The sequence below is a fragment of the Rhinatrema bivittatum genome, chromosome 1, assembly GCF_901001135.1.
Source record: "Rhinatrema bivittatum chromosome 1, aRhiBiv1.1, whole genome shotgun sequence".
In the NCBI taxonomy this organism is placed as follows: domain Eukaryota; kingdom Metazoa; phylum Chordata; class Amphibia; order Gymnophiona; family Rhinatrematidae; genus Rhinatrema; species Rhinatrema bivittatum.
In genome coordinates this window covers 500,482,009-500,505,935 of record NC_042615.1, presented here as the reverse complement: position 1 = coordinate 500,505,935, position 23,927 = coordinate 500,482,009, and the positions used below count along the sequence as shown (strand labels likewise).

The 23,927-nt window shown below is 48.9% G+C and overlaps 1 protein-coding gene across 1 annotated transcript in view; it reads left to right on the top strand.

The window, feature by feature from the left end:
- Positions 1 to 23,927, top strand: part of NT5DC2 (5'-nucleotidase domain containing 2) — a 145,575-nt gene that overhangs the window by 99,441 nt on the left and 22,207 nt on the right. Inside the window, exons 7-10 of the mRNA XM_029609701.1 lie at positions 5,474 to 5,534; positions 12,790 to 12,892; positions 12,998 to 13,099; positions 14,555 to 14,636. Coding sequence (XP_029465561.1) covers positions 5,474 to 5,534; positions 12,790 to 12,892; positions 12,998 to 13,099; positions 14,555 to 14,636 — 348 coding nt within the window. The remainder of the gene's footprint in view (positions 1 to 5,473; positions 5,535 to 12,789; positions 12,893 to 12,997; positions 13,100 to 14,554; positions 14,637 to 23,927) is intronic.

The window sequence follows — 23,927 nt, the reverse complement described above, 5'->3', positions numbered from 1 at the left end:
TAGACACAATGTCCATACTGGTTTCAATTCCCTTTTGTTGAAATGCCTCAGATCAGCTCATGATTCTGCTGATTGTGATCCCTGCAGATATGTCCTTGAGGGCACTAATTTATCGGGAACTCAGACTCTAATATCAGCTCCCAAACACACACAATCAGAATAAATCAAGTGTCTCGCCAGTTGCGGTACAAGCAATGGTGCTGAAGCACTGGAGTCGGGACATGGCTATGTCTGAGGCACAGCGCTGAAACAGTATCAGAGTCTGAGCTGAAAACAGTCTGTGCCAAAGAGGCATAGTGCAGAGGTACTGGGGCTGAGAAAGTACAGAAGCATGGATATCAAGATTTTCCTAGCATGTAGCAGATGGACTCAGGACCAATGGGTATAGTGTGCTCCCGCTAGCAGTTGGAGACGGATCAGATTTCAATCTGACGTCAGCCCCTAGTACATATACCCCTGCAGGAAGTGCAGCTCTTCAGTATTTTCCGTCTCCATAGCAGTTAGGAACTATCTGTACGCTCTCATAGCGTTAGAACCAAATTCAAAGAAGAGAACCAAATTTTAAAGGAGAAACCTACCTGAAGACGAGCCCCTCTCTCCTGCGGTGATACCCTCGGGTCCCTCCCCCAGTTGAGATTCCCGAGGTGATTTCCGTGATCCCTCGGAGGTAAGCCTCAGTCCAGCGGCCGAATCGCGGCGAGGACCTAGCCCCCAATCCTCGGGCGCAGCTGAGAGGCAGCAGGTGCACTCTCGAGTGCGGCGGTGAAGGTATTTGCCCTCTCCCCCTGCAGCCGGAGACCGCCCGGGACGAAACTGGGAAGCGCCAAAGACAAAGTAAGGTAGAAATCTTCTGCTTGAATCTGGTCTCTGAGGATCGAGGAAAAGCACAGGCCACCGGCTGGGACCAGTGCCACCGGGTTGATCTGCCCTAGCAGGGCCAGGCCCCGGTTATTTCCAAGGGTCTACCCACTTGGAGACCCTCCGAAGGGGTCGCCTTATTGCCCATGTGCTCGCCGTCGCCATCTTGGCTCGATTCGTTGCGCCGTTCAGCCTGAGCGTACAAAACACTTGTGCACATAGACTTACACGCACATAAAACCTTGTGCGCATAAGTTGCACGCACAGAGCTGTGCGCATATCTACGGCTGGACACACAGCTACACGCACAACTCGCACACTCATCTTAAATGCACCAGAGCGCATAAGAGTTTACGCGCCGACAGCATGGCACCGCTAGAAACAGGGATAAAAGCTCAAGGCCTCTGCTCAGCATGCCACATTAGAGCCGTACAAAGCAAGGAGGCCGAAGTCCTGTGCACGCAGTGTGAGGAGGCCCTGGGAGATCCAGTTCAGGGCCAGTCCCACCCAGGGCCGAGTACTAGCTCCTCAGGGGGCACCCTGGACCTAGCAGATCCCAGTGGGACCTCCCCACAGATGGGGACCCCCAGGGAACCAGCGCACTCAGCTTGGATCCAGCGTCGATCTCATGGGTGGAGTTCTTCAATGGGATTCACGCCTTTGATCAAATGCAAACTGAACCTCCAGCTGGTCAGCCACATGCCCCACCTACGGGGACACGGACATATCTGAAGAAGAAGCCGAGCCCCTAGAAGAGGGGGAGCTCCCCCCCCCCCGGGGACAGAACCTCACCGAACCATGAGACGCTTTTTCACAAAGGATGAGCTCCTGGACCTGGTCACCCAATGTCTGACGGAGCTCGCTAACCCGGGTCCAGGTACTTCGGGAAAACCTAAACCGAACTCCTGCTGGAGGGTCTTCGTCAGACCTCTCGCAATTTCCCTCTGTTACAAGTGGCACAACAGCTGATTGACCTGGAATGGAATACTCTGGAGTCCACATTCAAAGGGGGATGAGCTTTGGCAGCCATGTACCCCCTGGACCCGGGCGACCAAGGATCTTCTTGCATGCCCAAGAGTTGATGCAATGGTCTGCGCGGTCTCTAAGTGCACCACTATCCCAGTAGAGGGGGAGGAGCAGCGCTCAAGGATGCACATGACCGGCGTCTGAATCCATCCTCAGTCATTTGATGTAGCTGTTATGTCTCTACAAATTGAGGCCTGCTGCACAGTGGTGACGTGTGCCTGCTTATCCCAAACCAGGAACAACACCCTGGGAGAAGACATGGAACCAGCAGTATCATTCCTCGCGGACGCTGACTCCGACCTAGTGCGTACAGCGGCCAGAGGAGTGTCGTCTGCGGTGGCGGTCAGAAGGCAACTCTGGCTCCGAAGCTGGTCGGCCGCATCTTCCAAAACGCGCCTCACAAGGATGCCCTTCAAAATATCCCTCCTGTTTGGCAGCGAACTAGAGAAATTAGCCGACAAATGGGGCGAGTCCCCAATGCCGCGCCTGCCGGAGGATAAAACGAAGAGAAACCAGTGACTCTTCCCCAGGTCCTCCAGGGGCAGAAGTTCACAGCACTTCAATCCTTACAGGAGCAACTATCAAGCGCCCCGTCCTACGGGCAGGAACCAGTCCTTTCTGAACAAGCACAACAAGAGGGGTACCAACTCGGGTACAGGCCCCAGCCGCACCCCACAATGAGATTCAGCCGACCCGTCCAAGGGAAGAAGCCATAGGGGGCAGACTAGCCCTATTCTACCACAGATGGGTCGAGAACTTCAGACAAGTGGGTCCTAGCCATCATTTGGGAGGGGTACTACCTGGACTTTCTACATACCCCTCTGGACAAGTTCATGGAGTCCCCCTGCCACGACCTCTTCAAGAGGGCGGCGGTGGAAGCTACACTGTCCAGACTACTGGCCCTCGAGGCCATAACCCCAGTACCTCCACAAGAAATAAATACTGGGCATTATTCCATTTATTTTATCGTCCCCAAGAAAGAGGGAACATTCAGGCCCCCCTACCCCTGCCTCCACACAGGGACCTGCTACAACAAGGTCCGATCCTCCACGAGGACCCAGCTCAATTCTCTTACGGTCTGGCCATTGAGAGGGCCCACCTGAGAGAGAGCGGATACTCAGGGGCTGTAATTGACACCCTCCTCCGAGCACGCAAGGTCTCCACATCGTTAACGTACATAAGGATTTGGAGAGTATTTGAAGCCTGGTGCGAAGACCACAACATCAAGCCACGCTCATTTAAAGTTCCCGTGATCCTGGAATTCTTACAGAACGGAATACAGAAGGGACTGGCCCTCAACTCCATCAAGGTACAGGTGGCCGCATTGTCATGCTATGGCTCCAAGAATGAGGGCGACAGCATAGCCTCTCACCTGGACGTGTCACGCTTCCTGAAAGGAGTCAAACACATTCGTCCACCACTAAAATGGCCGGTACCTCTGTGGAATTTCAATCTCATTTTGGATTTCCTAGCGGGAACCGCCTTCAGACCCCTCCAAGGACTGTCCCTCCGCCTGTTAACCTTAAAGACTGTGTTCTTGCTGGCAGTTTGTTCAGCCCGCCACATCTCGGAAATACAAGCACTGTACTGCCGTGAGTCATTCCTCAGGCTCACCCCGGGAGCCATCCAACTACGCATGGTTCCCTCCTTCCTCCCCAAAGTGGTCTCACACTTCCACCTTAACCAGACCATCTCGTTACCAATGACTGATGGCTTGAAGAATTCGGAAGAAGCCCGTAGTCTACGCCACCTCAACATCATCAGACTCCTATCCAGATACCTGGAAATATCGGAACCCCTATGAAAAACGGACCACCTTTTCGTCCTTCACAGCGGAAAGAGACAAGGGGAAGCGGCCTTGCGGGCAACCATTGCCCGCTGGATCAAGGAAGTCATCAAGGCGGCCTACATAGAAGCTGGCAAACCACCACCTCTACAGCTCAAGGCCCATTCTACCAGAGCCCAGGCAGTATCCTGGGCAGAAACTAGAATGCTGTCGCCTGCCGAGATCTGCAGGGCGGCGACATGGTCCTCCATACATACCTTCTCCCGATTCTACCGTCTGGATGTTCAGGCTCGGGAGGACGCGGCATTTGCAAGGTCAATTCTAAGTGGGTCACGGGCAGCCTCCCACCCGGTTCGGGAGTAGCTTTTATACATCCCATTGGTCCTGAGTCCATCTGCTACACGCTAGGAAATGGAGAAATTACTTACCTGATAATTTCGTTTTCCTTTGTGTAGACAGATGGACTCAGCATCCCACCTTTGGCTGCCGTTAACGTGCACGGTCTTTCAGATGATTCAAGGGTAAGCCACGTTTTCATTTACCTAGGGCATCCACCCTGCCAGGTGTTGACGCTTTCCGGTTGAGTACACTGGCAGTCTCCAGCTATAGTCAATCAACCAGTTCAAGTTAATCAAGTTTTAACACTTAACCAAGTTATGAAATTATTCAAGTTAATCAAATTATTAAATTAATCAATCAGTCAGTCACACATATATCCACAATGCTTGTCGAGGAGAATACTGAAGAGCTGCATTTCCTGCAGGGTTATATGTACTAGGGGCTGACGTCAGATTGAAATCTGATCCGTCACCAACTGCTAGCAGGAGTACACTATACCCATTGGTCCTGAGTCCATCTGTCTACACTAAGGAAAACGAAATTATCAGGTAAGTAATTTCTCCATTACTGGTGCCAAGAACTATTGGCAGAGGGAAAATGCACCATGGAGCACTCAGAACCATAATCTCATGCGTGCACACTGCAAAGTAATCTTCATCATGGAATTCTTCCTCAGATCTCATTGAAGGAGAAAGAAAGCATAAAAAACTTTTTAAGTATTAGGTCTTTACTCTCCTACATTGGAGCCTCAGATGTAATCAAAAACTTTATTTACAAACATTCTACCACAGCAACCAGTACAGGAATGTCATACCTTCATGTAGAAATTGGACTTGTAAACACATACATGAATCAGGTTTTTCACTAAGCCCCCTTCTAGTGAAGTTATGAGACCACGTAAAATCAAAACTACCACCTTCTTACTTTGAAAAGAGAGGAAAATAGAGAAGCACAAATGAGTGCTTAATTTGTTCAGACTATATCTGATGATTCACATAGTTCATATGACTCAGTATTAATACAATCAGATGTACCTCAAAGTACCATCAGACTCAACACCAGAATAACCTCTAGATTGTGGTGCTAATTAAGACACAAACTCTGGGAGCTTTGCCAAGCTAGAATACATCAATAACAAAGGTCATTCGCTGTTTCTTATCTTAAAGAGCTGGCTAGCTTCATAATTCTGACAGCTGCAGGTGGGCCGTGGGAGAAAAAAGGAAAGAATAGGAAAAAAAAAAATCTAAAAATGAAACTTAGAAATGGCAATACCACATTAGTCATTTTAAAGGATCAAAATGGTTCAGAGGTTACTGATTTTCATACTTCTGTGTTTTTGAGGTATGGGGGACCTAGACACCTTGTTGGCCATGATTGACTCTGGACTTTTTTCCCCTGATTTTTAACACGGGTTCTCTGTGCTGTGTGTATTAATATTGTACTGTCCTTTATGCTTACCTCTAGGATGCCATCCGAGATGTGCATATCAAAGGCTTTATGTACAAGTGGATCATGCAAGATCTAGGTAAGTAGAACAAGCTGCATAGTTAAATATTAAATTCCACTATAAGCAGATAGCCAAGGTTACAATCCTGACTCCACAATAGAGAATAGGAGGCTATTGAGTCTAACATGCCAATGTTCTGAGATGCTGTTGGAGTGGAGGGAGGCCACTTTCAATGGGTCTCCCTCCAGCTGAGATGTTTGAGCTACCCTTGAGAGTGCTGGGCTTTATTTTTGTGGGTTGGAGAATTGAGGTTAATTTTTACCTACCCATCTTCCTTTGAGCAGGGGGAGGTGAGGATATTCATTTTTATTGTAATTTGCTTGATTATTGTATTTGCTATTGATTGCTATTACATGTTAATTGTATTTGGTCTACTTTTGATGCGGATATATTACTTTCATATTGAAAGTCACTTTGAGTCCCTTTTGTGGGAAAGGAGAGGGAAATAACTAAATGCAATGTATAGTTAGATTAGGGCTCTTGCAGCAAGAGTGACTTCCATAACAGCAAGCACATTGAAACGCTTTAATGCTAGAAAGTATCTGGGTAAGACTGTTATGCCAGAATTGTCTGGGCCCATTTCCAGACTGCTGTTGCATCCTGAAAGGCTTCAAACAAAACCCAGTACTTAAAAGCTGCAAATGTTGTGCTCATGGGAGCAGAGAGCGTATGTGGACATCCCCACCCACAGCAGAGATCTGGTATGCGCTTGTATTGTACTGTATATAATCTGCTGTAGGCCCCTCTCAGAAGGGAGGGGTTACGGAGCAGCATATAGAATACAGACATGCATAGTTTGCAAATAGCACAATGGTTTCTTTCAGAAAAACAATGTGAACAAGGCTGCATCAGAGACGGTGTGTTTCTCCCACTGGGTATCTTTTAAGTCAGGCTGAAAAACTGAAGTAGGCTGGTACATGTATGCATGAGCTGTCCTTTCACCTATTCTTATATTCTTTTTGTAAGTTCATGCAGTTCCTTCTGCCTTTGGGGAGCTTGTAAATAGGGTTTATTTCTTAATATTTGCAAAAACTCCTTTAATCAGTGTTCCTTGCCTTATTAAGGGCATGACTTCCTCTGTGCAAGCATACAGGAAAAGCTCTTTTAGTGTCTAATTGTGGGCCAGCACCAGTAGTTGCCAATGCATGAAAATGTTTTTACTGACAGTTTACCAGATTTTTACTGACTTTTTTTTTTCCGTCTATAAAAGCAGGCTGAATTAGCCATGCTCAAAGGGTGACGTCATCAGGAGGCACAACAAGTAGCAGTCTCTCGGTCAGTTAAGTTTTTTGGGTATTAGGCATGCGCAGGCAATTCTGCGCAACTAAAGGTTCCAGAACTGTCTTCAATCTCTTTTCATCTGTGCTTTATATGGACATAGGAGAACTCTTTCATTATTTCTTCATAACTCTCTTAATCTAATCACTTTTAGTGACAAACAAAAAGCACTTTCAATGCTACCATTGCCTCTCATCTGTCAGGCTTCAAGTATTGCTCATATGGACACACAATGTCTATTACGGGCGATCACCATTATTTGTGCCTAGAACATGACCAGGTAAATTTACTAGATTTTGTTTGAAGGTATAAAACATGCAGATAAAAGTTAACTGGTTGATATAGTTGTATTAAGATTTTCAGAAGGCATTTGGCAAAATCCCTCATGAGACTTCTCAGGAAATTGAAAATTCATGGGATTGGAGACATTGTCCTACTGTGGACTGATAACTAGATTAAAATACAGGAAACAAAGGATAGAACTAAATGGTAAGTGTTCAAGATGGAGACAGGTCATTAGTGGAGTGCCTCGGGGCATCTTCATAAATAATCTGGAGAAAGGAACAAGTGAGGTGACCAGATTTGCAGATGACACACAATTGTTTTGAGTTGTTACAATCCGCTGCTGTTTTGAGGACTTCGGAAAGACCTTGTGAGACTAGGAGACTGGGCATCTAAATGGCAGATGCAATTTAATGTGTTCAAGTGCAAAGTGATGTACCTAGGTAAAAGTAATCTCAACTACAAGATACACAATATTGGATACAGTTATGAATCACTACCCAGGAAAAGGACCTCAGAATTCTTATGGACATTTCCTTAATCTGCTCAGTATGCAGCAGCGATCAAAAAGGAAAATAGAATGCTAGGAATTATTTGAAAGGGAATAGAGAAAAAAAAATAGAATATAATTCCTTTTGTATAGATCCATGGAGCTAGCACACCTTGAGTATTGTGCACAGTTCTAGTCGCCCCATCTCATAAAGTCATAGCGGACATAGAAAAGGTTTAGAGAAGAGAGACAATGATAAAAGGGATGGAAAAACTTTTCTCCCAGGACAGCAGGATGGTAGTCCTCACATATGGGAGATGTCACTGGACGGAGCCCTATCACGGAAAACTTTTCTGTCAGTTTCTAGAACTTTTGACTGGTACACTGAGCATGCCCAGCATGGCATAATCCCTGTAGCCACAGGGGTCTCCTTTCAGTCTTTTTTTTTTTTTTCCTGTGCTGCAGTTTCCTCGCGGTTTAGGAGCTCTGTGAGATTCTCACTCCTTTTTTTTTTCCTCAAGGAAAACTTTTGACGTTTACTTCATACAAATTGCCTGTCAGGGGTCTCCCATCGTGCCCCATGTACCGCGATTGCTCGGTGAGTACTCTCTCGCATCTCCGGCCTCTTGGTCCCCCCAGGCCACCGACCATTTTCGCGCCCTTTCCACCGACATGGTGACCGGTTTTCGAAAATGCCCAGACTGTCCGTGAACAATGCCCATCACGGACCCTCACACTGTGTGTGTGTTATGCCTGGGCTCATCTCACAACGTCAGTCTGTGTCCTGAATTTGCCCAAATGACTCCCAAGGGCAAAAGAGCACGTCTGGATAAAATGTAGACTCTTTTCCGACTAAAATCTGCTCCATCGACTTCTGCTCAGTCATCACTGGTGTCAAAAACCCCATCCACCGACAAACCTCGCCAGGAACAACACAGAGCCGGTGACCGTCCGTCACTGACTCCATCCATGTGTCGGGAAAAGACTGCACCGAGCACTGGACAAAGCACCGGCATTGACTTGAGCCCATGTCCAATGCCAGTACTGGTGTTGCATCGGCATTGAAGACCACAGAGCTGCCATCGAAGAGGGCCCAGTCAGAGGAGCCTCCATCCTCCTCTGCATCTGATGCCCCGAGGCATTCCCTACCAGTGCCGGGTGCTGAGCCTTCACAAATTATTATGGAGAGGCCAGTAACACTTAGCCTGCCTCCCCTTTAGCTGCTCTGTCTGCACCAGCTTTCAGGGAGGAACTGAATGTCCTCATTCGCCAGCAGTGCTCAATGCTGTCCAAAACATCCAGCCTCCACCACTGCCAGCCCCCACTGAACCATCTATGTTTGCACCGCTATTACATCGACTCGATGCCCTCATCGGTGCTTTTCCAACTCAGCCTGTTCCATCAGTTCCGAGTCGGCCATCAAGTCCTCCGCAGTTCCCAATACCCATCCCGGGATCCTCGGAGGATGAAGACACCACATCCAGTCCGGTTAGAGGTCCATCACAGCCGGAACTGCTTCCAGGACCATCGGGACTCTCTGGACCTAAACATCCATCGATTCCCTAGATTCCATCGATGCCAATACACCCACCATTGATGCCTTCAGAGCCTCCATCAATGCCAATACACCCACCATCGAAGCCACCGACTTTTGTCTATGCCTATTCAACCTCCTTCTGGATCTCTACAAAACACTCCTTATGATCTATGGGAAGATGTGGACACCAAGTCCTCTACATCAGAGGACTTACTTTATGAACTTTCTTCTCCAGAGGAAAGACAGCGGTCTCCTCCTGAGGACCTCTTTTGCCAATTTCATTAAAGAAATGTCAGACACCATCCCTTTCAACTTGGTAACAGAGGAGAATACGTGTCGCAAGACATTGGAGGTTCTACAATTTGTTGACGCGCCTAAGGAAATCATGGCCATTCCCGTGCATGAAGTCTTGTTAGACCTTCAACACCATCTATCGGAGCATCCTGGCCCTGTTCCACCTGTCAACAGGAAAACAGATGCCACATGTCTCATCCAACATGCTCCAGGCTTCCAAAAACCACAGCTGCCTCATCATTCAGTTGTGGTTGAATCGGCACTGAAAAAGGCAAAGTGCTTGCGGCCTCATTCCTCAGACCCTCCAGGAAAAGAGCAGAAATTCTTAGATTGTCTAGGGAGGAAAATATTCCAAGGCTCTATGTTGGTGTCTCGTATTGCTGCTTACCAGCTCTACATGACCCAATACCAGAGAAACCTGTGGAAGCAGGTTCAGGACCTTGCAGACTCACAGACATTTTCAATACAGAGTTCTACCATTCAGCCTTGCTCAGCTTAGCGGCGGTGGCTGCCCACCTCCGCAAGAACAGCATACACATGTTTCCTTTCATGGACGACTGGCTATTCGAGCCAATCCATGCAAGGAGTTCTCAACGCCCTCGAGATCACTATCAATCTACTACACTGGTTGGGATTTCTCATCAACTACCAAAAATCCCACCTGTCTCCATCTCACCTCCTTACTTTCATCTGCTTTTGACTGGCACACTGAGCATGCCCAGCAAGCCATGATACACTCAGCCACAGGGGTCTCCCTTCAGTCTCGTTTGTAGCAATAAAAAATGCGAGCGAAAAAATAAAATAAAAACGAATCGGACCCAACTCCGCGGGGTGGCGGGTGGGTTTCGTGAGGACTACATCCTGCTGTCCTGGGATAACATCTATTAGAGGTAAGCAATTTTGCTTTATCCCAGGACAAGCAGGATGATAGTTCTCACATGGGTGATAAGCAAGCTACAGGCTGAGTCATCTTTGTTATGGACCAACAGCACACAACTCGTGCAACAGGGAGTACCGGCAACGCAAGCAACAATAGCCCGTTGGCTTAAAGAAGTCATTACAGCCACTTATGTGGCTGCGGAGATTGCGTTGCCGAAATAGATTAGACCGCATTCCATATGGGCTCATTTGGTATCATGGGTAGAACTTAATTTGTTGCCTGCTGAGATTTTCTGAGTGGCAATTTGGTCATCTCTGCCACCATTTCCAAGTATTATCGCTTGGATGTTTGGGCTAGGGAGGATGCCACATTCGCATGAGCGGTTCTGACTGGACCGCTGGCAGCCTCCCGTCCTTTTCAGTATTAGCTTTGGTGCATCCCACTGATGAGATTGACCTGCCAGACTGCAGAGGATGGAGAAATTACTGCTTATCTGATGATTTCCTTTCCTCTAAGAATGGCAGATCAATCCCAGCCCCGTCCTAGGCTGCTGATGTTAAACTTTATGGTTGCATTTTTGGGGTGAAGACTGCAGAGTGTAATTCCTGCTCTTCAATGAAGACTGGCCCTTTAAGTACATATGTTACTACTTCTGTCTGATCTCAGTGTGCCCATTCGGTTGGAAGCATGAGTGGTTGGTTGATGTTGCTGATGTTCAAGTATAATCAGTTTGTCCACAGTTTGGCTTTTCCAGGGAATATTGGTGGGCTGATGTTGGGGCGGAACTACATACCCTGTTCCTCCACCCCCGCAACTTGTTTTTCCTTCCTTCCCTCCCCCAGGTTGGAGTTAGAGAAAACAGGACTAAGAGGCAAGAGAGAGGATGAAGGGGATTGGAAAGGGGGTTGAGAGGCAAGAGAGGATATTGGGGATCGAGAGGCAAGAGAGAGAGGGTGATGGGGATTGGGGAGGGGGTTGAGAGGCAGGAGAGAGGGGGAGAGGGGTTGAGAAGCAGGAGAGAGGGGGAGGGGGTTGAGAAGCAGGAGAGGGGGTTGGGTGAGGAAAGATCATCCCTACCTGTACCGCTCGTGCAAAAATTGTGCTAAAAAATAAAGCACATCTGCACATGTTCCCTCTGATTTTTTTTTTTCCAAGACATTAGCCACTTCCTAGTATCTTTCTCTTAATCTTCAAACTTACTTTTGTGGTTTGTTCACGAAAAATGTCAGTCAGCTGTACATGACCTTTAGTTTGTGGAGTTAGATTGTGCCCCCTGCTTTGTACCTCCTTCCCTTTGAGATTAGAGTAATCTAGTGTCCCTCATTCCCTTCTGTATAACTACTGCAACTATGGTGCATCCCTCCCTTTCCCATCCACCCAGATTCTACATAAGCATTGCAACACTAAGATTTATATGCAGATCCCCAGGTTTGCTGTGATAATGCATCAGTTGCTGTGTAATCTACCGCTTGTTATAGAATCCACAACTGACCACTCATCACTCCTTGAGCAATTTGCTGCTGCTACTGCTGTCCTTTCCCACCGCAACTATGCTGCTGTTCTTCCTCCCTTTCCATCCAACAGCTGCTCATCACCTTGCTGTCCAGAATACACTCCTCTCCCATTGGTCATTTTATTGAGAGGAATTAGAGACATGGGATAGGGGAAGTCACATGATGGAAGGAAAGAGAAGAGGTGATACTCTGAGGGATAAGTAGAAAACCTTTGAGATATGCTATAATGAGAAAGTGGGGTAAGAAGAAAAGGCAATGAAAATGGGAGAGGAAAACTTAAATGGAAGAAGAAAAGACAATTATATTGGCAAAGAAGTGGAAAGCTTTTATTTAACATGAAAATGTTTACAAATTGAAAGATATGTCAAATTGCCTTTGTGAATAGAAATTAATATACAGTGTATGCAAATGTGCCACAGCATTGCCACAAAATTGTACAGCAGAATTCTCACCCCCTACTGCAGAAGTAATCCCTAAGCCATTACAGGACATGGAAGGACTTGGCTTTAAGTAACAAGGAAGTGCTGATTGTCTTAAGTAAGCATGTTTTATCCCTTTAAAAATAAATGTCTTTATGACAAAAATCATACTAGCTACAAAGTCCATATCATTCTTGCAGATATCAAACAAGCAGATATAAAATTCTGTTTTTCCATGCAGTCAGTAGAAATGTTCTTTAACTTTAATTTAAAGAATTTTATCCATCAGTTCCAGGATCCCCTAGAATTGTAAACTGCTTCCCAGGAGTGTTGGTGGGTGGTGTTTTTTTAAGCAGTTCCAGATACATCTACCACAACTGTCTTTTTTTTTCCTTTGCACCTTGCTATTATATTTGTGCCTGCCCTTCCCTTCAGATTGCCCTCGAGTGCCTGTAGTTAAGCTACCTTCCCTTATACTCTGCAGGTATTGGAAAAAATGTTGCAAAGCACCTTGAGGTAAAATTGTAAAGGTTTAGAAATTCAGAATATTTTGTTTGGTTTTATTGTGTGCCCTTGCAGAGAAATATATTTTAAGAGGGGATGAGACCTATGCAGTCCTGCATCAGCTGGCCAGCCACGGCAAAAAGCTCTTCCTAATCACCAACAGCCCTTTCAGCTTTGTGTAAGTATCCTCACCCTTTCCCCAATGACATTGTCACCTACATTGTGCGACTCTTGCTCCTTCTGTTGCCGGTTGCTTCATCATAGTCTGTTGCTCTTCCCACAGGAACAAAGGCATGAAGTATATGGTGGGCAAGGACTGGAGGGACTTCTTTGATGTTGTCATCGTTCAGGCTGACAAACCCCATTTCTTCAATGATTGTGTGAAGTAAGTGTCAGCTTTCTGTCAGATCGATCCAGTAAAGTGCGGCCGCGTTTACCCCGCTCCTAACTCGCATTCTACTCACTTTCCGGCCGCGTTAGCCCTTCCTGCGATACACTATCCCCTTTAACCTACTCCCACCGCGTCCTAAAATCCCCGGGCAACCCCTTCCGCACGCGGCATGTATATTGCATGCAAACGATCGAATTAGCTATTCCCTACCATCCAGTAACGCGCGCCCCGACTATCCCTTTTTTACCCTGCCGTTTTGCCGCGCATTTAACCTGCTAACTTACCGCCTACCCCTACCCCTGTGTTAGAGGCAGGGGTAAGGGTAGGTGGCAAACTTTCCCCCAGCCCCCGCTCTCCTGCCCTGGCCGCGTCCATGGGTGCCGGTCTCCGGGGCAGCCCCAGTCCTCTCCCCTCCTCCCGAAGCAACAAAAGCAAAAAAAATCGAAAAAAAAAGTTGCAAGAGAGAGAGGGGAGAGAGGACGGGCAATCCTACGCTCAGGATGGCCAGTCCCTCACCCCTCCTCCCAAGGCAAGGTGCGAAAAGCAGCCTTGCTCCGGGAGTTGGGGAGAGAGGACTGGCAGTGTGAAGCGACCAAGCGACTTACTTTTTTTTGCAGCCCTCCAGAGGAGACGGCCATCAGCAGAAACGGATCACGGCTCCCCTCCCCTGCCTCCCGGCGAAGATGGATGCCTGCACGGGGGAAAGCGGCCCCTGTGCGTGCAATTGGCCGCTCAAGACGTGACGTCACATGCCGTGACTCCAAATGTCGTGACGTCACGTCTTGAGCGGCCAATTGCACGCACAGGGGCTGCTTTCCCCCGTGCAGGCATCCATCTTCGCCGGGAGCAGCGATCTGTTTCTGCTGATGGCTGACAATCACCTGCCCGCCGGCTCCCGCCTCGAACGCGCGCCTGCCGGCTCCCACCAGTAAGTTCACTTTTTTTACACTTTTGTTTTTTACACTTTTGTTTTTTACACTTTTGTTTTAAATTTCGCCTGTGCCTTGCTTCGGGAGGGGGGGAACCATCCACTTCCTGGTACCTGTCATTTCAAATGTCAGTTGAAATGACAGGTACCAGCGCACCCAGGATACTGTATAGGCGCTGTATTAAGCGCCTATACAGTAAAATGGGTTGTGCGGGCCTAACCCTTCGCCTAACGCTTCACAGACGCGGCTTGCATTTGCAAGCAATTAGAGTATTGAGCAGAATGTGAGCAGGACTGTGTGTGCGGGGAACGAGGGTGCGCCCGGCACTGCCGCACTCTTTCTAACGCGGCCTTGCTGTATCGACCTGTGTGTGAGCCAAGAATGTTAGTACATATGTAGACCAAACACAGCTAGAAAAGTCTTGATGGAAGGTCATTTAAAAAAAAAAAAAAAAACTTTCAGAAACCCCCCAAAAGGGGAGGATGTAACCCATTCTGTAGTTTGCTTTTCTTCTCTGCAGGCCCTTTCGACGGCTTGATAGCAATGGTGATCTGCAGTGGGATAAGATCACCAGCCTGGAGAAGGGGCAGGTTTACAAACAGGTAAGATCAGAAATGCAGGTGTATTCATCCTGCTCAGTAATGTACAAACACAAGAAGCCTGGCAAGCACGGTGCAGGATTTGTCTGCAAGAGAGTCCAGCCTCTGCTACTTGAGCAAACAATGCCATACCTTGTCAGTAAAGGGAAAGTGACAGGAAACACTTTTCAGTAAGAGCAGGGCAGTTAAAAAGGGGCCGCCCTAGAACATAAGCTATCCTGATACAGGGGAAAACAGCTTGCAGCAGGGTGTAATTTTATATGTGTGGCTCTGAAAAGTGAAGAAAATGTAGCTTGTCCGGACAGCAGTTTTATGACTAAGAATTCCCAGCCTCTGACCTTCGATTTCACTTCATCACTATGCTTTGCTGTATGGCAGGAGCATTCTTGTTAGGTAAGAATGTAGTTCATGTGCTCACTTGGCTAGAGAAATGCTGGTAATTAAGTGCTTGCATCTGCAAACGGGGATCAACAGCTCCTCTCCACAGGCTACCGATGATATATTGACCCTGTGTGTAAAAGATCCAGACCTCATTGTGGGTTTCTGCCCAATTGGTAGTGGCACAGTATGAAATGACAGTAGCTGAGGCGCCTTTGAGAGCTGAGCCAGAAATCAGATGCTGTGCAGCTGTTGTGGCCTCTCTCCCTGCGACCCAGCAGGATTTCAGCCTAAGGGCTGTAGCACAGCATGTCTTGGATGGGAGAGGCCCAAGTCAGGGATAAGAGGATATGGTGATGGATGGCAGATCTAAGGCATTCTTTGTCAAGAAAAATATGTAAGCATGTCTTGGGTAACATTAATTTCAGCTTTGCCTTTGGGGGGGGGGGGAGGGGTAAAGAGCAAAAGTAGTGGGCTGCTTTGTTCGTATGGAGGAGAAAAATCTTGTATTTTTGCTGAGTTTGCCAGATTTTCCGTCAGCTAGTCCTGTTAGCTTCTCAGTGAAGCTTTTAACTTTTGCACTCCCTCTAAAACATATTTGCTTTGAGTGAAAGCAATAGCTGGGAGTTTTCCCTGCTACAGTAATAGCTCCCACCCATGCCATCCCTCTGTCTTTAAAAAAAAAAAAAAAAAAAAAAAATATATATATATATATATTGTACTTGGCTAAGCTGCCAGAACAAACGAACAAAAAAAAGCTTTGCAGTTTCCCTTCAATCAAAGAAACAGACCAGATCCAGCGTACATGACACAAGTCAGGCAGTACATTTCTTGCCTGCCCACTTGTCTCTCTGAAGAACAAAAATCTTTGGTAAAAATTACACCTGTGAATTACATATACTTTTTCTGAGCCACTAGGTTATTAGACTCCTGAGAGCACTTTTATAACTTTTAAAAGTAACCATTTGGCAGTTTGGTTACTTCATTGGGAATTGGTGGCTTAATTGAGCTTTTTGTAATGTAGTTAATTTTACCACCTTACCAGAGATTAAGCATTATCTATTCTGTATATCAATCACATGGCCCTAGTCAGTCAATGCCTCAAGGCAAGCCCATCTCCTGGGAAAATCTAGGGTTTGACTAGCCCTTTGTTCTTTGACATTCTGACTTCTACTCACACTGGTGGCTGGGACAGATTCTCATGATTTTCAGGTTTTAATACTCAGTGAAAAGTAAAGTTTCAATTCTAAAGAATATTTGGCCATTTATCCTTAAGTTACTTGCATGATGGATGTGTGCATATGCCTCTTTCTCTGTGGACAAGCAGGATAGAACAACCACACAAGTGAAGTGATATAATATGGCGTCAAAATGAAAAAGCGCGCTGTTTTTCTGAGCCTACGTGGATCTTCCCATGCAGCAGCTGCTATGCAGCTCTCAAGACTTTTCTTCCACTAGCATGAAAAGGATGTATGTTTTGCACTTTCATCAAGGTTATTGCCTTTGTTTCTCTCTTTATATTTTTAAATACATTTTCTTTAATTTTTCTTTTCATGAGTCACCCAAAATTGTCAGTTTCCTTGATAGCTTTCAAAATTGAATTGTTTAGTTTCTGTCCTAATCAAGCTGACAGTATTTATTTTAAAATATTTATTACCTGCCCTTCCTACTTTCAGGGTGGGGTACAAGAAAACACATAATAAAATTATATAAGAAACAATCAAGTGGCAAAAATCAAATAAAATCACAGATATTGACAGTGCTGAAACATCAAACTATTGTCAATATAGATGACTTTATAGTGCTCAAATGGAAAATGCCTTTTGAAATGTGTTTTAAGAGCTTTCTGGAAAAACTTTGGTTCTGCAATTCTTATCTCTTTTGAGAGAGAGTTCCATAAAAAAGGGCTGGCAGTGGAGAAAGCGTGTTTCCTAGTCTCTCCAAGATGGACTGTCTGAGGAGAGGAAGTATCTAGAAGGCACTGACTGGAACATAAGAAAATGCTATACTGGGTCAGACCAAGGGTCCATCAAGCCCAGCATCCTGTTTCCAACAGTGGCCATCCAGGCCATAAGAACCTGGCAAGTACCCCAAAACTAAGTCTATTCCATGTTACCATTGCTAATGGCAGTGGCTATTCTGTAAGTGAACTTAATAGCAGGTAATGGACTTCTCATCCAAGAACGTATCCAATCCTTTTTAAACACAGCTATACTAATTGAACTAACCATGTCCTCTGGCAACAAATTCCAGAGTTTAATTGTGCGTTGAGTAAAAAAGAACTTTCCCTGTACGTACCTGGATCAGTCCAGACAGTGGGTTATGTCCCCAATCCAGCAGATGGAGTCAGCACAAGCTTTGAGGGGGCGTATCCATATATACTACTACCCCCTCTGCAGGAGTTCAGTATCTTCTGACTCCAGCAGATGCGAGTAGGGGAATCAGGCTTCCCCTCTTTTTCCTTTTTTCTCATTTTCTTGCTTGATTATCTGGCTTGTTGCTGTCTTTTTCTTGTGGATCAAGTTTGTATCAATTTTGTACTAAGTAAAAAAAAAAAAAAAAAAGAATAGTAAGGCAGGGGCCTTTCAACTTCTGGGGAGTGGTTTCTTTTCCTTGTCTCTTCTCTGCGGCCTTGCTGTTTATTTCTCGTTGCAGCCAGGGGTAAGTTGGTTTTCCTTTACAGTTTTTCCCTTCACAGCTCAGCCCCCGGTGCCCGCGAAAGCCGGTGGACCCGGCCTCTTCGCTTTTACTCCCTCACCCGCGGCCATTTTGCAGCTCCTCATGGGCTGCTGCGGCGCTTAGGAAAAGACGTCTGAGGCGGGTTGTGTGGCCGGGAAGGCCCCCCCGCGGCACCCTCCTCTATTTTCGGTCAGCGGGCAGTGCGGGCCAACCGGGCCCCCCCGCAGCGGCGCTTTTGTGCACGTGGCCCCCCCGAGGCTTTTTCTCATTTTTGGAGCCGTTTTCTTGTCTCCCACAGCGATCCCGATGCCACGGCCGTCACGCTGTGCGGCCTGCGGCGACCCGGGGTCCCGGATTTCCCGGGAGGGCATCTGCGCGCGATGCCTTCCCGGGGGGGAAGGTACCTCACAGACCCTGACTGATTTCTCTTTTTTGCCCGGGCGGCGCGGGCCGGCCACTCCGTCATTTTTGGCGGGAACGGAGGCCATTTTACACTCTGAGCGCCCTGAGGCGCAGGCCACGAGGGAGAACGGATCCCGGGAGGATTCTACAAGCGGGGGTGCTCCCCCGATTTTGGTGCAGGAACCAAGCACCCAGAGCCAGGGAGCAGGAACCACGCCGCTCCTCGAAGCGCACCCGAGCAGGCCGGGGTTCTCTCCGGAGTTTATCCTGCTCATGCATACCGCTTATCTGCAGGGGCTGGAAGCGCCTGTGGGACCCCCCCTCCTAAGATCCCACGGATGTCGCCCTCGACGCCGGCCCCCCCCCGACCCTCCGGGAGCGGGGGCCTCCCACCCGAGTCCGCTCTGCATCCGCGGCAGTGGGGGCGGTGCCAGACCCAGCGGGACATGGACCTGACCTCTCGGATGGGGGACAAGGGGACGGCACGCAGGACGGGGATGATCCGCGTACCCTACGCCTCTTCTAGAGGGAAGAGCTGGACGACCTCATCCCGCAGATCATTCAGGAATTAGATTTGGACCCGCCACCAGACCCGCCTGCCCCAGTAGCTCCCACTGTCGTCACTTCTTCAAAGAAGGGAGATCCAGTCCTGGCGGCACTCCGGCCGAGGGCTCGGGCCTTTCCCATTCATGACTCGTTTTTACAACTTCTCACCAGGGAATGGGACACCCCGGAGGCCTCCCTGAAGAGCAGCCGGGCCATGGAAAAGCTGTACCCGCTCCCCGAAGATTTTCTGGACCTCATCAAGGTCCCAAAGGTGGACTCCGCAGTGTCGGCGGTCACGAAGAGGACGACTATCCCAGTAACGGGAGGTGCGGCGTTGCGGGACACACAGGATCGTAAGTTGGAAGTTTTCCTTAAGCGGGTCTTCGAGGTCTCCGCACTGGGTATGCGGGCGGTGATGTGCAGTTCGCTTGCCCAGCGGCCTAGTCTCCTTTGGGTGCAACAACTCCTCACATCTCAGGTCCTGCCAGCCGATGAGGCTGCCCAGGCAGATCGACGAAGCCGCAGTGGCGTATGGGGCGGACGCCTCGTACGACCTCTTTCGGGTCCTCGCAAGATCCATGGTTTCGGTAGTGGCGGCACGACGGCTACTGTGGCTACGCAACTGGGCGGCTGATACGTCCTCTAAGTCCAGTCTAGGCTCTCTTCCCTTCAGGGGCAAGTTCCTCTTCGGGGAGGATTTGGACCAGATCATCAAGTCCCTGGGGGAGAACGCTGTTCATCGGCTGCCGGAGGATAGGTTTCGACCATCCAGAGCGTTTTCTTCTTCTCGGACCAGAGCCAGAGCGCAACAGCGCTACAGGGGATACAGACAGGCGGGCTCCCGGCCATCCGCCCCCAGGTCTCAGCCCTGGTCACGCTCCTTTTGCGGACGTCGGCCCGCACGCGCCACCTCCGGACTGGGGAATCCCTCACCCAAGTCTTCACAATGATGCCAGTCTCGCCCACTCCCCTGTCCCCAGGATTGGGGGCCGGCTAACGTATTTCTACGCGGAGTGGGCGCAGATCACCTCGGACCAGGGGGTCCTGGATACCATAAAACACGGCTACGCATTGGAATTTGTCCGCCCCCCGCAGGGAAGGTTCATCTTTTCTCCCTGTGGCTCGGACCTCAAGAGAAGAGCGGTGCAGCTGACTCTGGACAGACTCCGGGAGATAGGCGCTATTGCGCCCGTGCCCTTCGGAGAGGTGGGCTCGGGCCACTATTCCATCTATTTCGTCGTGCCAAAGAAGGACGGTTCCTTCCGGCCTATCCTAGACCTCAAGGAAGTCAACAAATCCCTTCGAGTCGTTCGGTTCCGCATGGAAACGCTCCGATCAGTGATTGCGGCGGTACATCGGGGGGAGTTCCTCGCCTCCCTGGACTTAACGGAGGCCTACCTGCACATTCCCATCCGCCCGGACCACCACAGTTTCCTTCGTTTCAAAATCCTGGCCCAGCATTTTCAGTTCATGGCTCTCCCGTTCGGATTGGCGACGGCGCCGCACACCTTCACCAAGATCATGGTAGTCGTGGCTGCAGCTCCAAGAGCTCCCTCAAGCCCTCGCAACGCTTGGATTTTTTGGGGGCGACCTTCGACACCCTACTGGGCAAGGGTTTTCTGCGCCAGGACAAGGCTCAATCCTTGCGGGATCACACACGACTGTTCTCTGCGTTACCAGAGCCCACCTCCTGGGACTACCTACCACTCCTGGGAGTGATGGGGTCCACCATCGACCTTGTACCTTGGGCTTTCGCGCACCGACCTTACAGTGGGCGCTCCTCTCCCGTTGGAAACCAGTATCGCAGGACTACCAGATGATTCTCCCGCAGAATGCCAGGGACAGTCTGGGCTGATGGTTGGATCCGCCAAACCTGGCCCGTGGCATGTCCCTCGATCTGCCAAATTGGGTGGTGGTGACTACCGATGCCAGTCTAGCAGGCTGGGGTGCAGTCTGCGATCGAAGCGCCATGCAGGGGACGTGGTCCACGGTGGAGGTGAAGTGGTCAATCAACCGTCTGGAAACCAGAGCGGTCCGACTAGCTCTGCGACATTTCCTCCCGCTTCTTCGGAACCGGGAAGTCAGAATCCTATCGGACAATGCTACCACCGTGGCCTACATCAACCGACAAGGAGGCACGCGCAGCCCGCAGGTCGCGCTCGAGGCGGCGCTGCTGATGCAATGGGCAGAGAGTCATCTCGTCCGGCTAGCAGCCTCGCACATCGCCGGGGTGGACAACGTCCAGGCGGACTTCCTCAGTCGTCAACTGCTGGACCCAGGAGAGTGGTCTCTCTCCGACAAAGCGATGCAACTTCTCGTCCATCGGTGGGGAGCACCCCACTTGGATCTGATGGCGTCCACTCTCAACGCCAAGGCTCCACGCTTCTTCAGCTGGAGAGAGCGCGGCGCGGAGGGACTGGATGCCCTGGTCCTTCCGTGGCCCCCACATCTTCTGCTCTACGCTTTTCCACCGTGGCCCCTGGTGGGCAGAATGCTCCGCAGAATAGAAAGCCATCAGGGGACTGTGATCTTCGTCGCTCCAGAATGACCCAGGCGACCCTGGTTTGCAGACCTGCTACAGCTGGTGATCGACGGGCCAATCAGGCTGGGGCACCTCCCCCAGCTCCTACATCAGGGCCCGGTATTTTTTGAGCAGGCAGAACTCTTCTGTCTTGCGGCCTGGCTTTTGAGAGGCGCCGCCTCCGGCGTCGGGGCTACCCGGAGGCGGTAGTATCCACGCTATTGCGGGCACGAAAGACATCGATGTCGGCGGCCTACGTTCGAGTCTGGAAGGTGTTCGAGCTGCGGTGTACCTGCCAGGCCACAAGACCCGCTAAGGCTTCTGTACCTCAGATCCTTCAGTTTCTACAGGCGGGAGTGGAAAAAGGGCTCGCCTATAATTCACTACGGGTTCAGGTGGCTGCCCTTGGTTCGCTGTTGAGCGATGGGGGCTCTCTTCTACAGCATCCTGACATTGCTCGTTTTCTCAAGGGTGTCAAGCATATGCGTCCTCCGTTACGGGACCCTTGTCCCTCCTGGAGTCTTAACCTTGTGCTTCGCTCCCTGTCGGGACCACAGTTTGAGCCACTGCGCAGCGCAACGATAAAGGATCTCACTCTCAAGACTGTATTTCTTGTGGCCATCTGTTCCGCTCGACGCATCTCGGAGCTGCAGGCTCTGTCGTGTAGAGAGCCCTATCTCCGTTTCTCCGACTCTGGAGTTTCGCTTCGCACCGTTCCCTCCTTCCTTCCGAAGGTGGTTTCTGCATTCCATGTGAACCAGACGGTGGAGTTGCCGTCCTTCTCCTCCTCAGAGCCGAAGTCTCTCCGTCTCTTGGATGTCAAGCGCACTCTGCGCCTCTACCTGGAGGCTACAAATGAGTTCCGGATCTCTGACCGTCTCTTCGTACTCTGGTCCGGCCCTAAGAAGGGGTCTCAGGCTTCGAAGACGACCATTGCCAGATGGTTGAAGGCCGGCATTGCTGCTTCCTACATTGGGGCGGGACGGATTCCCCCACCCGGCATCGTCGCGCATTCTACGCGTTCTCAGGCGGCTTCCTGGGCGGAGGCTCGCTCGGTATCCTCTCAAGAAATTTGTAGAGCAGCCACCTGGAAATCGTTACACACGTTCTCGAGGCACTATCGTCTGCACCTCGCCTCTTCGGTCTCTGGACACTTTTGGCGAGCAGGTTCTCCGAGCAGGCCTCGCAGGACCCCACCCGATTTAGGGAAGCTTGGGTACATCCCACTGTCTGGACTGATCCAGGTACGTACAGGGAAAAGAAAATTATTACTTACCTGCTAATTTTCATTCCTGTAGTACCATGGATCAGTCCAGACGCCCACCGCGTTTGGGTTCTTGATCCTGCTCAGCTCTGCGCTACTTCTTACTCACAGTGTTCTGTGTCTTCACAGTCGTTTCTTTTTTGCTGTTTTTTTTCACAGCTCCCTACAAGTTGGTAGGATGTTTGCAGTTACTTGTTGCGGTTACAATTGTTTTAATTATCTGTTTCCACAAACTTGATCCTTCGGGGGTTTCTACTCGGGCTTTGATATACTCGATACTGAACTCCTGCAGAGGGGGTAGTAGTATATATGGATACGCCCCCTCAAAGCTTGTGCTGACTCCATCTGCTGGATTGGGGACATAACCCACTGTCTGGACTGATCCATGGTACTACAGGAACGAAAATTAGCAGGTAAGTAATAATTTTCTTTTCTCTGATTAGTTTTAAATGTGCCCCATGCTAACTTCATGGAGTGCCCCCTAGTCTTTCTGTTATCCAAAAGAGTAAATAACCGATTCACATCTACCCGTTCTAGACCTCTCATGATTTTAAACACCTCTATCATATCCCCCCTCAGTTGTCTCTTCTCCAAGCTGAAAAGTCCTAACCTCTTTAGTCTTTCCTCATAGGGTAGCTGTTCCATTCCCCTTATCAGTTTGGTAGCCCTTCTCTGTACCTTCTCCATTGCAATTATAACATGGAATAGACTTAGTGTTTGGGTACTTGCCAGGTTCTTATGGCCTGGATTGGCCACTGTTGGAAACAGGATGCTGGGCTTGATGCTTGGTCTGACCCAGTATGGCATGTTCTTATGTTCATAAATGATCTGGAAAAGGGAATGAGTGAGCTGATCAGATTTGCAGATGACACAATATTATTCAACTTTGTTAAAACAGCAGCAGATTGTGAAGAACTGCAAAAGGACTTTGTGGGACTAGGAGACTGGGCAACTGAATGGCAAATGAAATTTAATGTGGAAAAGTGCATTGTGATGCACATAGGGAAAAAATATAATCCCAGCTTATAAAACTCAGCATAGTGTACCTGTATTAGGAGTCATTATCTAGTGAAAGGACTTTGGAATCCTTGTGGACAGTACATTGAAATCCTTGACTCAGTGCCCAGTGGTTGTCAAATAGAATGTTAGGAATAATCTGAAAAGGAATAAAAAATATCATATTGCCTCTGTATTGAGCCATGTTGCAACTGCACCTTTATTGTGTACAGTTCTGGTCACCTCATCTTGAGAGACAACTAGAAAAGGTGCAGATGAGGTAACAAAAATGATAGAGGATAGAATATCTCTGCTATGATGAGAGGCTACGCAAACTAGGGCTCTTCAGCTTGGAGAGGGGACGATAGTTTATAAAATCATGAGCTGGGACGAATAGGTAAATAAAGGAAGGTTATTTACCCTTTCAACTAATACTAAAACAAAGGGCTATTCCACAACAAAACAAATTGTAGAAAATACTTTCACTCAGTGCAATATCAAAACTATG